Source organism: Haplochromis burtoni, unplaced genomic scaffold (genome assembly GCF_018398535.1).
Source record: "Haplochromis burtoni strain Fernald_Lab_line unplaced genomic scaffold, NCSU_Asbu1 Contig_305, whole genome shotgun sequence".
Taxonomy (NCBI): domain Eukaryota; kingdom Metazoa; phylum Chordata; class Actinopteri; order Cichliformes; family Cichlidae; genus Haplochromis; species Haplochromis burtoni.
The window spans coordinates 413104-427625 of record NW_024582666.1 but is presented as its reverse complement, the minus strand read 5'-3'; the positions used below and the strand labels follow the sequence as shown (position 1 = coordinate 427625).

The 14522-nt window shown below is 41.3% G+C and overlaps 1 protein-coding gene across 3 annotated transcripts in view; it reads left to right on the top strand.

Moving 5' to 3' along the window:
* The window catches only part of pvrl2l (PVR cell adhesion molecule related 2 like), a 319332-nt gene that overhangs the window by 111306 nt on the left and 193504 nt on the right, over window positions 1-14522 (top strand). For all 3 annotated transcript variants that reach the window (XM_042228113.1, XM_005941205.3, XM_005941204.3), the window contains exon 2: window positions 11626-11738. In XM_042228113.1, the coding sequence (XP_042084047.1) occupies window positions 11626-11738 (113 nt within the window). The remainder of the gene's footprint in view (window positions 1-11625; window positions 11739-14522) is intronic.

The following is a 14522-nucleotide window of genomic DNA, read 5'->3' as shown; positions in this document are numbered from 1 at the left end:
TATTTTCATGTATTTGACAAGTGCAGTGCTCATTAATCTACAGGAAAATAACTGTAAATGAACCCTTTAGACTTTTTTCCCTCTGTATTGCAAGACTCTCAAGGTTGCATTTTGAGAAATTACGCCAAGAAAACAGCAATGCAACCTCTTGTTGCCTTTCGAGTACTCTTGTGTAGAGATCCATCTTTTTGCCACCTTTAAACATTCTGCACATGCAAATAACAGGGACTGCTCCTTTGTAATGTCATGTCTCCGTTTTACCTTTTTCTGTTGTAGATTTGCATGCATGAAATACCTGAGCAGTTGGGAGATAAGCTATCTACACTAAGGTGCCCTACAAATTATACTGTGTAACTAAATTGCATATCTGCCACCTATTCATTATTGTAACAATGGCTTTTGTGTGGAGTATCATGAACCTTATCAAGCTCTTGACGGTGTAAGGGTGTCAGAGAGAATGGAAAATCCCTGCTACATTTATCATCAAAAGGCCTTCAAACCTGATTAAAGATGACTATATGCAGCACTCATTTAGTATCAAATACCAATTACTGGTGAGTCAGTTCTCATCGTGAGACACGCACAGAGACACCACAGCTGTAAAACTGCTTTAACGCTTCTTTAAAGATACAGGTGAATGAATATGGTGCATTTGTAAAATACCAACTTTCAGAAATGAAAACCAGTACAGTCCTTATAAGATTGTCCACTGGGCGTTTTTGGAAATAAGTGCCAGAGGATTTTGAAAGTGTTTCATAAGCCCATAGGCCATATCATTTTCTCAGCCCACAGAGGATTATGCAGCCCTTCAGTTCCAGTTAAAAAAGAAAAAAAGAAAAGAAAAGAAAAAAATCGCTATAACTGGAGTTAATAGGTTGTCAGTTGACAGCACAGTAACACTGAAAAGCCACCCACAGTGTAAACATGCCAATTATTTCAGCTGTCAGCTACCCATTAATGTTAAACTGAAAGTATTTTTTTTCTGCCTTTGTGACTCAGTCTATCACCTCGCATGCCTGACAATTAATGCCAAAAATAATTGAAATTACAGTTCTTTAACCTATTGAAAATTAAGGATTATCATTCAAAATTGGAACATTTTTGCTGGTAACTTCACAGATTTTTGCAAATCCTTTATTTCTCTCATATAAAATTACCTCTCCTTCACTGAGAACCAATCGCGTTTCGCTTTGTAGCGATGCGCCGCAACTTAATTTTCTATTTTGACATAAAAGATTGACTTGAAGCAGTATTATTCCTCCATTTCAATAAACTGCTTACTGTTAAGACAATTGAGTTGTCACAGTATTCATGGACGCTATTCAGAGACCTGAATTATCGCTTGCCTGAGTGTGCCTGGTGGCCGTTATCATTTCACTGTTACATTTCTAGACTTCTTTCCACCTGCAGATGCAGTCTGAGAAAAATGAGTTTGAAATCACACCAGGGAACTAATCACACAGAGCATTCATCATCAAACCAACAGTTGCACATTTACAGAGATTGTTCGGGGTGATTCCAGCTGTCACAAGCATAGCTAATTTGCTATTTCAATTCCTGTAAACAACCTTGTGCACTTTCATCACATGTGCTGCAAGAACTAAATCTAATTAACCAAAGACTAGGTGCTTCCCCTGCAAGCTCGAGGTAATTAGGGGTCAGTGATGTGCAGAGAGACAACAACTTGCAAAACTTTTTTGCCCTTTTCTATAGCACATTTTGTTTTTTAACAGTTGCATGTTGACTATTTTTGTCTGTTTTAAATGAAAGGACCTGAACCGTTAATGATCCTTAGAAAATTTGGTTTCATGCAGAATGAAAATCACTACATGGTCTGCTCTGTAGTCACATCATTTGTTGGCAACAGTGATATAAACTGAAGTGTAGTGGATGGTGCTTGTTGTGGTTACATAAGGAGTTTTTTCAGCGTTAATGATAAATATCTGATTTGTCGGATTCGAATCGGCTTTTTCTCAACTTTGATTCGTCTGTGAGTGAGAAGTAATGATGGCAAGCTTTCGCTTTGAGGACTTTGAATGTTGTCAAGGCTAAGATTCATAGGAATTGTACAGAAATAAATGCTGCCAGACAGAAAAACCGCCGTCTACAGACCATATCAGTTCACCTGTTTATAAAACAAATACCAACATTTTCGAAATTGAAAACCAAACATCTATGGAAAGAATGAGAATGTATACAGCCTTGGTATTTAGGTGACATTTGTTAAAATGTAGCAGAAGCTGTCGAGTGTGAGCTGATACAGTAACTGTTTGTGTGGAACTAAAGCTGTCCTTGTGACAAGTAATCTCCCTTTTTGCTTCCCTCTGCCGTGTTGTTGATCAGTGCTCTGCTACTGAAAAGATAGCTATGATTATGAGCTGTCAAATACCAATTACCGGTAATTCAAGTCCCCAGTTAGTGGTGGATGAGACAGTCACTCAACTCCAACGCCTTCCTCTTCTCTTCTAATTCACATGACCTTTGATGAATTGTATTTTTTTCATTCATGAAAGTCATGAGGAGATTTTAATGGATGCTGACGTGCTATACAGTGGATCAAAATGACTGATATCACGCACTGTTGTCTAGGGCTGCCACGATTAGTCGACTAGTCACGATTACGTCGACTATCAAAATCGTCGACGACTGATTTAATAGTCGACGTGTCGTTTGAAGCTTTGTAAGATCACAAAAGACGCAGGAATAAGTAGCAGGATTTAAGAGTGTAATAACGGACTGAAACAGAAGATGGCAGCACTGCATGTACAAGGATGCCAGCTGCCGTTAAACCCAGAAGAAGAAGAAGAAGAAGCTGTGTCCCAGAATTCATAGCACAGCCCAGCTCAGTTTACAACAATGGCGGCGGCTAGTTAGTTTTAATATTACTCTTATTATTCTTTCTGGGTCACAAAATAAACGTTTAACATATTTTCAGGTGAGAATGTAGCTGTATAAACCTCAAATATCTGCTCAGTTTATCAGGACACCACATATTTTCAAAAGCGCTTTTCGGAGACTTCTGTTACCCACTAGCTCGATAGCTAGCCGGGGGCAAGGCTCACTAGAGCCCGTGAGAACACTGGACTCCCGGCAAATCGTTTTCAAACCCACTGCCGTCTTTCACTACTCAGGTTAAATATATATAAGTCACTTAGATAACTTCAAAATGTTATTGTTTGGCTTTTTTTTAGTATTTTATTTGTTCCTGAGTAAATCGGTTTGGCTGAGATTAAAGTTATAGTTTTTATACAGCTGAATAAACGTCAAGACGACAAATGATTATCAGAAGTGTGAGATGCTCGAGAATTTACTCCGGTGTCCGTTATATTTTAGATAGCAAGAAGTTTATTAAACTTCACCGAAACAATCTGCAAATTTCATTAAAATTTAATAAACTATCATCTTGTCTTTATTTTTAGTTAGCACATACCTTAAACACTTAAAGCTGTAAGCTAATGATAGTTATATAAGAGCAGATGCATGCTGGTGCAATAAGCTGTACTCCAATGGATGCATGATCTGATTAGTCGACTAATCGCAAAAATAATCTGTGACTAGTCGACTATCAAAATAATCGTTTGTGGCATCCCTACTGTTGTCCTGTTCTAACTTCAGACTCTGCGACTAAATATAAGCAATAATAATATGATGCTTTCAAGACCCCAACCCTGTTATCAGCCAATTACACGACCACTTACATGAAGAATTATAACTTATCCATCCATTTTCTTCCACTTATCCGGGGCTGGGTCGCGGGGGCAGCACCCCAAGCAGAGAAGCTCAAACCAGTCCAGAACACCCAGGTGCTCCCAGGCCAGCCGAGAGATCTAATCTCTCCAGCGTGTCCTTGGTCTAACCCGGGGCCTCCTCCCCATGGGACATGCCCAGAACACCTCACCCAGGAGGCATCCTTGTCAGATGCCCGAACTGCCTCAACTGGCTCCTTTCGACGTGGAGGAGCAGCGGCTCTACTCTGAGCCCCTCCCGAACGGCCGAACTTCTCACCCTAGCTCTAAGGGAGAGGCCAGCCACTCTTCGGAGGAAGCTCATTTCCGCTGTTTGTATCCGCGAACTCGTTTTTTCCGTCACTACCCAGAGCTTGTGACCATTGTTGAGGATAGGGGCGTAGATCGACCGGGAAATTGAGAGCTTCTCTATTACACTCAGCTCTCTCTTCACCACAACAGACTGGTACAGCATCGCATCACTGCGGCCACCGCACCAATCCGTCTCTCGATCTCCTGCTCCCTTTTCCCGACATCTTAAACAAGACGCTGTGATACTTAAACTCCTCCACTAGGGGCAGGAACTCGTCCCTGACCCAGAGTGGGCACTCCACCTTTTTCAAGCTGAGGACCATGGCCTCAGATTTATAACTAAACTCACCTTCATTAGTCTAAAGCCCATCTTTGGTGTCTCACATAGGTGTACTGGCTCACCTTGTCACTGCTGCCTTCCTCTCCATCGTTCGCCTCTTACTCCTCCTTCGTCTAAAAATGTATTTTCCATTGTAACCGAAGCTCTTATATAAAATTCCGATAATGCCATCAGCAATGCTGAGTGAGGAAACTGTGATTAAACCTTCATTGCATGAATCTTTCATTTTCCATCTCTCGTTAGCAGCACAGTTACAGTATATTTGTGACGATATTGGCAGCCTACAGCTCAGTTTATGCTTGATCACTCAACGCTTTCGACAGCTGTCTCTCGACAAAGAAGGTATGTTGCACCTCCACCTACATTCATACCCGAGTGACAAAAGCTGGAGGATAGAGATATGATTAAGCGAAGTGATCGCGCATTTAACACCACGTACCTGGGGGCTCTGCCAAGACAGATGTTGTTTCGCTCGTGAATGAGCACAGAAAAGAAACAGAAACGAAATAGGCAATTTTATATTATATGAATCAGCGATGTAGAAGAATACTTATTTCAAGACTCCAGACCTGTTATGGACGGAAGTCTATAAATTAGTGCCTTGTTCGGTAAAGTGCTACTTTTGTTTCTGAACTACTCAGTGGGGGAAAGAAGTCTTCAGCTAAAGTTTGAAGTATGGAGTCTATGAAAAAGTGAAAGGTACTTCTAGTCAGTTTTATTCAGTTTGGATAGAGGCCTTTCTTCTTAGTCCTTTGATCGCAGAGAAACAGGCCATAAAAAATGAAAACAGAGCATAAAACACTAATAAGAGAACTGAAAGTGAAAATACTCAGTTGTTTTAAACTATAACAGTGAGAAATAAGCAGGGGGACACAAAAAACATTTGTAAATCATACACTGAAAATCAGGGTTGGGCAACTCCAGGCCTCGAGGGTCGGTGTCCTGCAGGTTTAAGATCTCACCCTGGGTCAGCACACCTGAATCAAACGATTAGTTCATTACCAGGCCTCTGGAGAACTTCAAGACATGTTGGGGAGGTAATTTAGCCATTTGAATCAGCTGTGTTGGATCAAGGACACATCTAAAACCTGCAGGACACCGGCCCTTGCGGTGTTGGACACCCCTGCTGTAAATAAAAGATGGATGTAGCTACTTTAACACCACCCACTGGTTTTCAAACTCAAAGTTTAAATATAAACTGTAGCATTTTGGACATCACCGTGTTGATTTCTTGGTATCAGGAGGAGAGGGTTAAGTGTTGTTATCAGCTAATGCTAAGATTAGTTTGCAGGTTCCATCCACAGACTGATTCCACACACGACACATGGACACCTGTTAATTAGTGCCAAGTAACATATAAAGAAACATAAAATACTAGAATTTCTCTCACAAAACTGAAGCACGTGCTGCTACTATTATTAATCACACAGTGAGCCACATTATTAGACACATAATTCCTTTAAAAATGCAAAGTGACTCGAATTAGGTGAAACGTAACAAACAGCTAGAGGCTATATCTGCCTCAATCACCATCAGCCTCTCAGTCTAAGGAGCCATGACCTAAAAATAATTTTAAAGCCTTCTTGGTATAAAGGGTTAAATTGGCTCCTGGGACCAAAGCTGTCCTTTTACACAAAGGTGTCAATGTGATTATTTCGTCTGTAAAGCTGCTTCTATGGGGATTTACCTCCTTTAGAAGCAGCCATGAATGAAAATGCACTTTTTGGCATTTGCTTCATTTTTCATCCCTCAAGGTTTTGGTAAAAGTAGTAATCTGGATTTTCTGCAAAATTACAGCAAATGGTACAGCTTGGGAGGAAAATAACCTCTACTGATTGTTACCTTGGTCAGCCATAAATATATCCCCTGCTGCCAACAATTTGTGATTTAGTCACAAAGGAAAAAATACAGCTATGGATTCATAATGTACCGCTGATATGTTTAAAGTCATTCTCCATGCAGAAGCCTGAGCTTTTCAAATGCATCCATTCTTTCACTTTTATCAGCTGACAGCTGCTGGCAATCAACCAGATAAAAGCTGACATAGCTGACATCATGACAGGCTGACAGAAAACTCCAAAACAAAACAGCTGTGGTTCATTGCCTTCTATAAGCATGTGATTTGGATGTTAATGTGGATGACTGAGCACCCCATCAGCATATTCCTCACGTTCTTCCTGCATGCCTGTCTACATGGGGAATCTCCACATAAACAGGCAAATGCCACAAGCCTCTAAATGTCAATTAACTGTGATTCATCTCCCTGGTGCTTTGAGAGAGACGCAGAATGTGGCTGTTCACCTACACCTTCCCTTTTTGACTTTCTGTTTGTGTTTAGCTGTTGCTCCAATCCACAGTGACTTCCAGTAGGAATAAGCTGCAAACTGTGGGATCACTGGGGTTGCAAGCTGGAGAGGATTAAAAAGATAAGAATTATTGTGGTGCACTGACACCAATTTCCTTGATAGCGGGACAAACATTTGTACGTTATGCTTCCAGAAAACAATACAATTAGGCATAAGCAATGATGACACTTGATTTCACAGGGCTGAGCGTTTTCTGTAAGTAACTTTAGCAACCTTTAAAGTTTGTGTTTCAATAAAGCTGAAGAAAAATAAAATATATACATACTTGGACTGTTCATTGAGAGCTTTCCCCAGTTTTAGGCGATAGAAGAGCAGGCTCCTGATCTTTTCAGATTGCTTTTATTTAATAAAAATTCTATTTGATTTTTTTTTTTAAATCAAAACTTCTCTTTCTTGGCTATTAGCTGAGGTCTTTTGAACCTCACCCATCTGCATCTTTAAAGATTTAAAGACTGTCGGAGATGCAGTGGCCTAGAAGTTGGGGTGAGTGTGGCATGGCCCAAAGCGCCCTCGGCAGCTGAGAACCTACTTCATGTCCCGATGGGCCTGACATTTGCTGCATGGCACTCCCCTGCTCTCATTCCCCACATTTCCCATCTGCAGTACTTGCATTCAACATGTTAATTACAACTATTCAATAAAGGCAGTTACTGATTGCAATGTCTCTATGCACCAGAACTACTAAAAGCAAATAACAGAAAACAACTCAAGTAGAATTTTGACTTTTTTTCTTCTTTTTTGGGGAGTTAAAGCCTAAAGCTTCACCCAATATCCAAGTATGCAATTACACCTTTTTATTACTTTTTCTTCTTCTTTTTCATTTGGGTTTCTTCCTTTAGGAGTCAAAACATTAGATCATCCGCCTCCGCCTTTATCACCCCAGCTTTCTGCATGTATTCCTTCACTGTTTCCATAAACCTCTGAGGTCTATACCCTTCTCCTCTTGTCTTTCAGCTGCATATTCAACATTCTTTGTCCAGTGTATCCGCTGAGACTTGTTAGACACTTCTCTGCACATGTCCAAGCCATCTCAGCCTCGCCTCTCTAACTTTGTCTCCAAGCCGCTCATGCAAACGTGCTCAAACAAACAGACTCACAAATAGCTTAACATCTTCAACTGGGCCACCTCCAGCTCCACCTCCTCTCTTTTTTTAGTGCCAGTGTTTCCAAGCCACATATCATAGCAGGCCTCATTTTGGAAACCTTCCCTTCCTCTCTTTATGTTATCCTTGCTGCTGTCCCACCCCTGACACTAATGTCCACCCACTACCCCCCTGCCTCTGCCATCCTCTCCTGTGTGCCGTCCGTTGCTTATTATGGTTGACCACAGGTCTTTAAACTCATCTATCGTCACTACCTCTGCTCCTTGCAGCCTCGCTGTTACCCATCTCCCCTATTCTGTCTTGCTTCTGCTGACTTTCATTCCTCTTCACTCCAGAGCACACCTCCACCTCTCTGCACTCTCAGTACATATCACAGTGTTGTCTGCCTTACTACTTACCATGAACCAGGAAGCTGCTGTGGAACTATTTTTTACCTTTCACTCTCACCTAGTGTTTGATAGTCACGTCTCGGTTTCTTTTGCTATCACTACATTTCCAGAGATACCATAATCAAGCTGATAGAACCAGTATTTAGTGTTTTCTTAACATAATATACCCACTTTTTTAATCTTTTGAGACTGATTTCATGTTTGACAACAACTTTTGTGAGCTTTCTTTTTTTTTTTTCATGCAAGTCTTCTGTAGCTTAAATGATATTTTTCCACACGATGTATTATATTTGCATACTCTGACAAACTAAATGTCAGTGTTTAAAACGTAGCCTATACACTGCAGCAAACAAGTATCAGCTTGGATGGTTAACCTCAAAACAAGCTGCAACTTTGCTGCAGCTGAGATCACGCTGGTGTGTATGTACGGTCAGAATGAAAACTTTCTCACCCTCTCACTCGTCTCATCTCAGGGAGCCAGTAGGTTCGGTCACCATCTGACTATGAGGAAATGAATCATCTGTGGTGTCATCTCATGCTCTCTGCTCCCTTATTTTACTTTTCAAGGATTTAGCTTTTTCTCCTCGTGTCGCTTTTTGACCATTTTTAAAACTTCCCCTCCTCCTCCAGTCTACTCCTCCACCTCTCTCAGCTTCAGACATTCCTTTAGTCGCTTTTCCTCGTTTATTCCGTAATATTTATTCCTCTAAATAAATGTTTCTACCATCCTTCTCAAAGCTCCTTTCATATTCTTCCTGACATCGTTTTCTTTCACTGTTTAGCTCTTTTAACCTCAATACACCTCATTTTCCTTCACCATCATCCCCTCTTCCTCTCTTTTCTCCCTGTTTCTGTTTATTATATTTTTCCCCGTGCGTCACAGAAGAGATTTCATTGACCACTATGAATAACCCAAACATTTATGTGGTTCATGGCTTTGGTGAGACCATCTGGTGTGTCTGTGTATTTCTGCATTTCGGTTTCTTTATGAATAGTGGGAGTTGTGTGTTGATGTGTTTAATTAGGTGAAATTAATCCGCGTTTTTGTTTATGAGAAAAGAAAAAAGCAAATGTGAACAAAAATGTCAGCGAAAGAGAAGCAAATGGGGAAAACAGATTCAAACTCTGCTGTTTTTGTTGTTGTCGGGTTGTGTAAAAACTTAATTTATTTTATTTGCATGTCTATATGTGTGTGTGTGTCTGAGTGTGTGAGTGTGTTGGACCCACAGTAGGAATGGATAAATGGTTTGACAGCCCGTTGTCTCCCTTGGGGTAAAAAGTGTGCTTGAGTGACTCAGTCAGTCTTATCTGCACTCACATTACAGTGAGATGCTGTGATTTATGCGCACACTCTGACGTACAGCGATCACACATGCACACATCAGTCCTGCGCTGTAAAGCATGCATATGACTTCACACACAAAATCCACTCCCGCACACATGGTTGGACATGCGGATGCGCGCATGCTGTAAATCCAAAACAACCCAAGACCCCCTGCAGCACACAACCTTCACACTTCTTTTGTTAGTGTGACTGCGTTTTACAGCTGATTTTCGGGCTAAATCCCGGCCAGCCCATTCACCTCCGTGGTGCAGAATGTAACATATTGTCCTAATCAATCCCTCACACACTAAGAGGCTTTTTCCAAACACACCCGAGGCTAGCTAGCGGTTATAGCTAGCGGTTAGTGAGTGCTTATCCCCTTTTTCTTGTGGTGAGAGTAAGAGGCCGGCTCCCCACAAGAATTTTATCTTTACAGGCACAGAAGCTGGCTGAGAGGGCAGAGACTAAGGGGAGGTAGACAAGAAAGGCCTTGGTAGGATTTGATCCCGGGTCAGCAGGGGATCTGGAGCTTGAATGAGTGAAAGCAGCAGGTCAAGTAAAAAAAAGAAAAAGAAAGAGAAAAGCTTCATTAAGTTACTCCAAATGAGTGTTTGATGGCTCACTGTGAAAAACAACATTTTGACTGCAAAGCATGAACATTTGGACACGCTTAAAATGTCACTCCCAGTCTCATATGATTGTTTATGGATGTTGCCAAACACTTTGAGCTGCTGGATTTGGCCCAGATTGTGTTAAGAAAGGATTACAAGTTCTCTGATCCTTTGTCTTTTCATTTTTCTTTCTTATTCTGGTTGAGCCATTTTCTGTCTTTCTCCCTCTGTTGGCTACAAGAATTACAAGTTCATTAAAGTCCTTCAATTTTAAGAAATTTATACAGCAAGTGAATATTTTCTCACTAGGGGGAAAACAACACAACAAAGAGCCTACATGCAGTTTAAAGCAATGTTCTGAGGAGCACTTTTTTAAACCTGCTGTTTTGCAGAATGTGTCTAGCTCAGGGTTTCCTGCACTTCTGTTGCAAGCCTGAAATGCATTTTCTGCAACATCAGTTCTGTTTGGCAGATCAATCTGAAATTCAGTGGACGTCCGGCTCTCCTGTGGAGAGTATTTGAACAAAGAAACCTGATACATGGGTAGGAACACCAATTCTTGTTGGCAAGAAAATAGCGTATCACAGCAGCACAGTGACATTTTGTTACAAATTGATAAAAAGGGATAAAGTATAGGTTTGAAAGGAGGTCTGGCAGCTGCATAGAGCTGAGTCAGTCAATTACAGAATGACGGATGAATGTTAAAGAACTAATTCCTCTTGTCCAGTTTAAACTCTGTGTTCTGACACAGCCTGCGGGTCAACAGGTGGCACACAGTGTTGAGGCATTGCTTGGCTGTTAGCATATGTGTTTGATCTCTGTTTAAGTTTGATCGCAGAGGGCGGCTCTCCCGGCTTGTTTTCATTAAACCTGTGCTGGCCTTGTTGACCTTCTCTGCTCCCTCAACACTTTTCACTTCAGCTTGAAAGGAAAAGTTACAGGTGCCTTCCTTTGAATTGCAAACAGATGAAAGGCAAAGTAACCAACCGTGTTCCTAGAGTCTCGCCCCCTAGCGATGTCTCCTGGTAGACAAGCTTTACTGTAATGAGGAGGACCCAGGTGAAGGAAGCCTCTGCCTGAGGCTTTTTTACCAAAGACTAATGATTCTGAATTTTTCTTTCTTTCTCTTTAAGGAGCTTGTCTCTTTTCTCTCATGGTCTCCTGTTCGTTTAATCCTCTTTCTCGCTCTGTTTTGAGTATAGTTCTCTAAATTATCTATAATGAATGAAGGAGGTTGATCCTTCACAATCATGGCAAACAAAACGTGGGAGGGGAAAATATCAGTCACAGCAAGTGCATTTAATTAAAAGCCCACTGAAAATGCTTTCCTCTCAGATTCTTACCTCTTTTAGTCCCTGTTTGTTCAACTTCCTCTTTTAATTTTATTACAAAGAAATATGATGATATGAATGATTGCATAATCTCTCTTCTCCTTTCTCTTTCTTCTGCTTTCAGAAATTGGGGCTCCAAAAGTGCAAGTTGCGGAGGAGCTGGAGGCGTATCCCACAGAGTCTGTTGAGCTCAGCTGCCAATTTAACGATGGAGGCGGTCTGACCAAGCTCACACAGGTTAGCAGATGAAAGACAACATTGTTAATAATTCCAGAAGTGCTGAGATTCAGAGCTTAACAGTAAGGCGTGCACTGTAGCCTAATGGACACGCTTATTTAGGGGTCAAATGGCCAGTCTCTCCTCCATGATCTGTTCATTCGACCGGTAACATAAAGACATGCCAATAAGGAAACTCATGGTAAAAGTTTCCAAGAAATTGAACAGTTTAAACATAAATAGATACAAAGGTTATCTAAACTGTCTCCGGTAGGAAGACTCCGGTGGCAAAACAAGAGAGACGATAAAAGGAGGAAATAGTTTCTAAGAGAACATAAGTAAGGGTAATTGTCGCATGGCATCTGATGTCAAATTGTTATTCTAAACAACCTTTTAAAGAGGAAGGGGCTTCTTGAGCTTAAGGCTGTCTAGCAGTGGTCTCAGAGGATGAGAGGCAATATCTAAACCACATCTCAGGAGAGGAAACAAGGCCAAAGCCATAACAGCATTTCAAAGAGGATGATGAGAAGGAAAAACATTTGTACTGACATATCCAAGTCTTAGATTTATGGCAAAAAGAGAGGGTTGTGAGGAGGCGAAGAGGAAAAAAGAGCGATAGTGCAGTGTGAGTGCAACAAGGTGGTGGGAATAAAGGGTTGAAACGACATTATACAGGTGGATCTGGGTTGGGAATCCCACTACTGCTACCTTGTGACTGAAAACCAGTGCCTTACTGTGTAAAACTCTGCCACGGTATAATTTTGGTATCATTTAGAGAATCAGTGGCGGTAAGGGAACCGAACATTTTTGTGATGTTGACAGCGTGACATGAAACGAGATGTGAAAAGCTGGAAATGCCCTGACACACAAAATGTCCCTAAATGCGACACGCTGTGATTTAAAAGTTAGGTTTCATGTTGATTAATGATATCCGTGCTGTCAAGCAGCTGGATCGCTTGGATGCAGAGACCAAGCTCCCACCTGGTGTTACTGGTGATTTGCTGTGAAGTGCTGTGATCGGTCACTTGCTCCGGATACAAAGCTCTCTTACCGAGAAGAAGTAGCACTTCTCGATACTCCATCCTCACATCTTGGAAATGGATTCACACTGCAGCAGAATAATGACCCAAACACACATCAAAGGTTCGCAAGCACTTAAGACCAAAGACCAAGGAGTCCTCAGCTCCACTGAATCCTTTTAATCTCATTTGAAGACTGAGAGAGCCAAACATTCCTGACACCATGAGAACCATTCGAACGAACGTCAGATCATGCTGAGATAATGTGGGTTATCAGATTTTGCATAAAACTGTGGAGCCGATGCGGCTCGAGAACTGCTGTCAAAAGGGGGGCAAAGCAAATACAGATATAATCTAAAATTTATGTAAATTTTGTAGAGATTCACTCAAAGCTGGTTTTATCATTTGGCATGAATATTCTTGAGATAAATTGGGAACTAATGCAAAATAGAAGAATGTTTTGGATCCCACTGTACATCCTAAGATGTCTTATTATTTATTGCTGCGTGCATGTTGTAAAGCATGAATAAATTGATAAGGCTTCCATCCATCTCTATATGATTTTATGCTTGGCAGACATGGAGAAATAAAAACAAGTGCAGGAATGAAGATGTACAGTGAGCCTGCTACTTATACATCCACTAACGCTGCTGTTGTTCTGTTGTGGTACTTGCAAACAAACTGTAATCAGTGTTGTAACAAAGACCTGCACAAACCGCTGAAAGCTAAACATGTGAAACATCTTGTTTTAGCTGCTTGAAGCTTTGTTGACACAGAATCAGAATATATAATGTAAAAGTCCGCAGTAGTCGAATATGTACATTTTCAGCAGCCTGAGTAATGGTTTGCTAATTGAACAAATAAAAATCATCAACGCGACAGAGAAGAGGGGATCAAAGCTTTGTCAAGTTTTCCAGCTGCAGATATGAAGAAACCATTCTTGTGCTATGAGGTTTATATTCCTCATGGACCACAATAATGGACCTCAGCCTCCTGCCAGAGGGGAGTGACTCCAAAAGTTTACATGTGGGGTGGGAGGGGTCAGCAACAATCTTTCTTGCTCGCCTCGGTGTCCTGCAGGCATACAGGTCTTGTAGAGAAGGCAGATTGCAGCCAATCACCTTCTCACCAAAACTGATGACACGCTGCAGTCAGCCTTTGTCCTTGGCAGTGGCAGCAGCGTACCAGATGGTGATGGAGGAGCAGAAGTACACCATCAATGAACTCAGCTGGTTGAGTTTCTGCTGCAGGAAGTACTTCCTCTGCTGTGCTTTCTTGATGAGGGAGCTGATGTTTGGCTCCCACATGAAGGCCTGTGAGATTATGGTTGCCAGAAAGGGGAAAGACCTCACAGCGTCCATGCACTAGGCAGTCAATTCAGACCTCATCGATGGCTGATTGGCCCATTTATTAAAGGCATAATGCTTTCTAGATGTCATCCCCGCCTCATTTTCTCCCCATCATCTTGTCTGACACACTATCCCTTCAACAAAGGCACAAAATTCCCCAAAAATTAATCTTACAAAAATGTTTGGCATAGCATTGCAGAGCACAGACTGGGATTTTCTGTACTTGAAATAAGAAAACGGTGCACATTTTTAGAAACTCTCTTGTTAAAGACACTCACTGCGTTGCTCTTATTTGTAAACACAAAAATAGTTGTTGTTGTGTCGAGAATGAAAGGTTGGAGCTTAAGAGAGAAATTCTATTGTTACCTAGTTCCTGATCTGACGCACACAGACACAAACAGGTTTTTTTTAAATCTATATTCTTTTCGTTGTTTCTA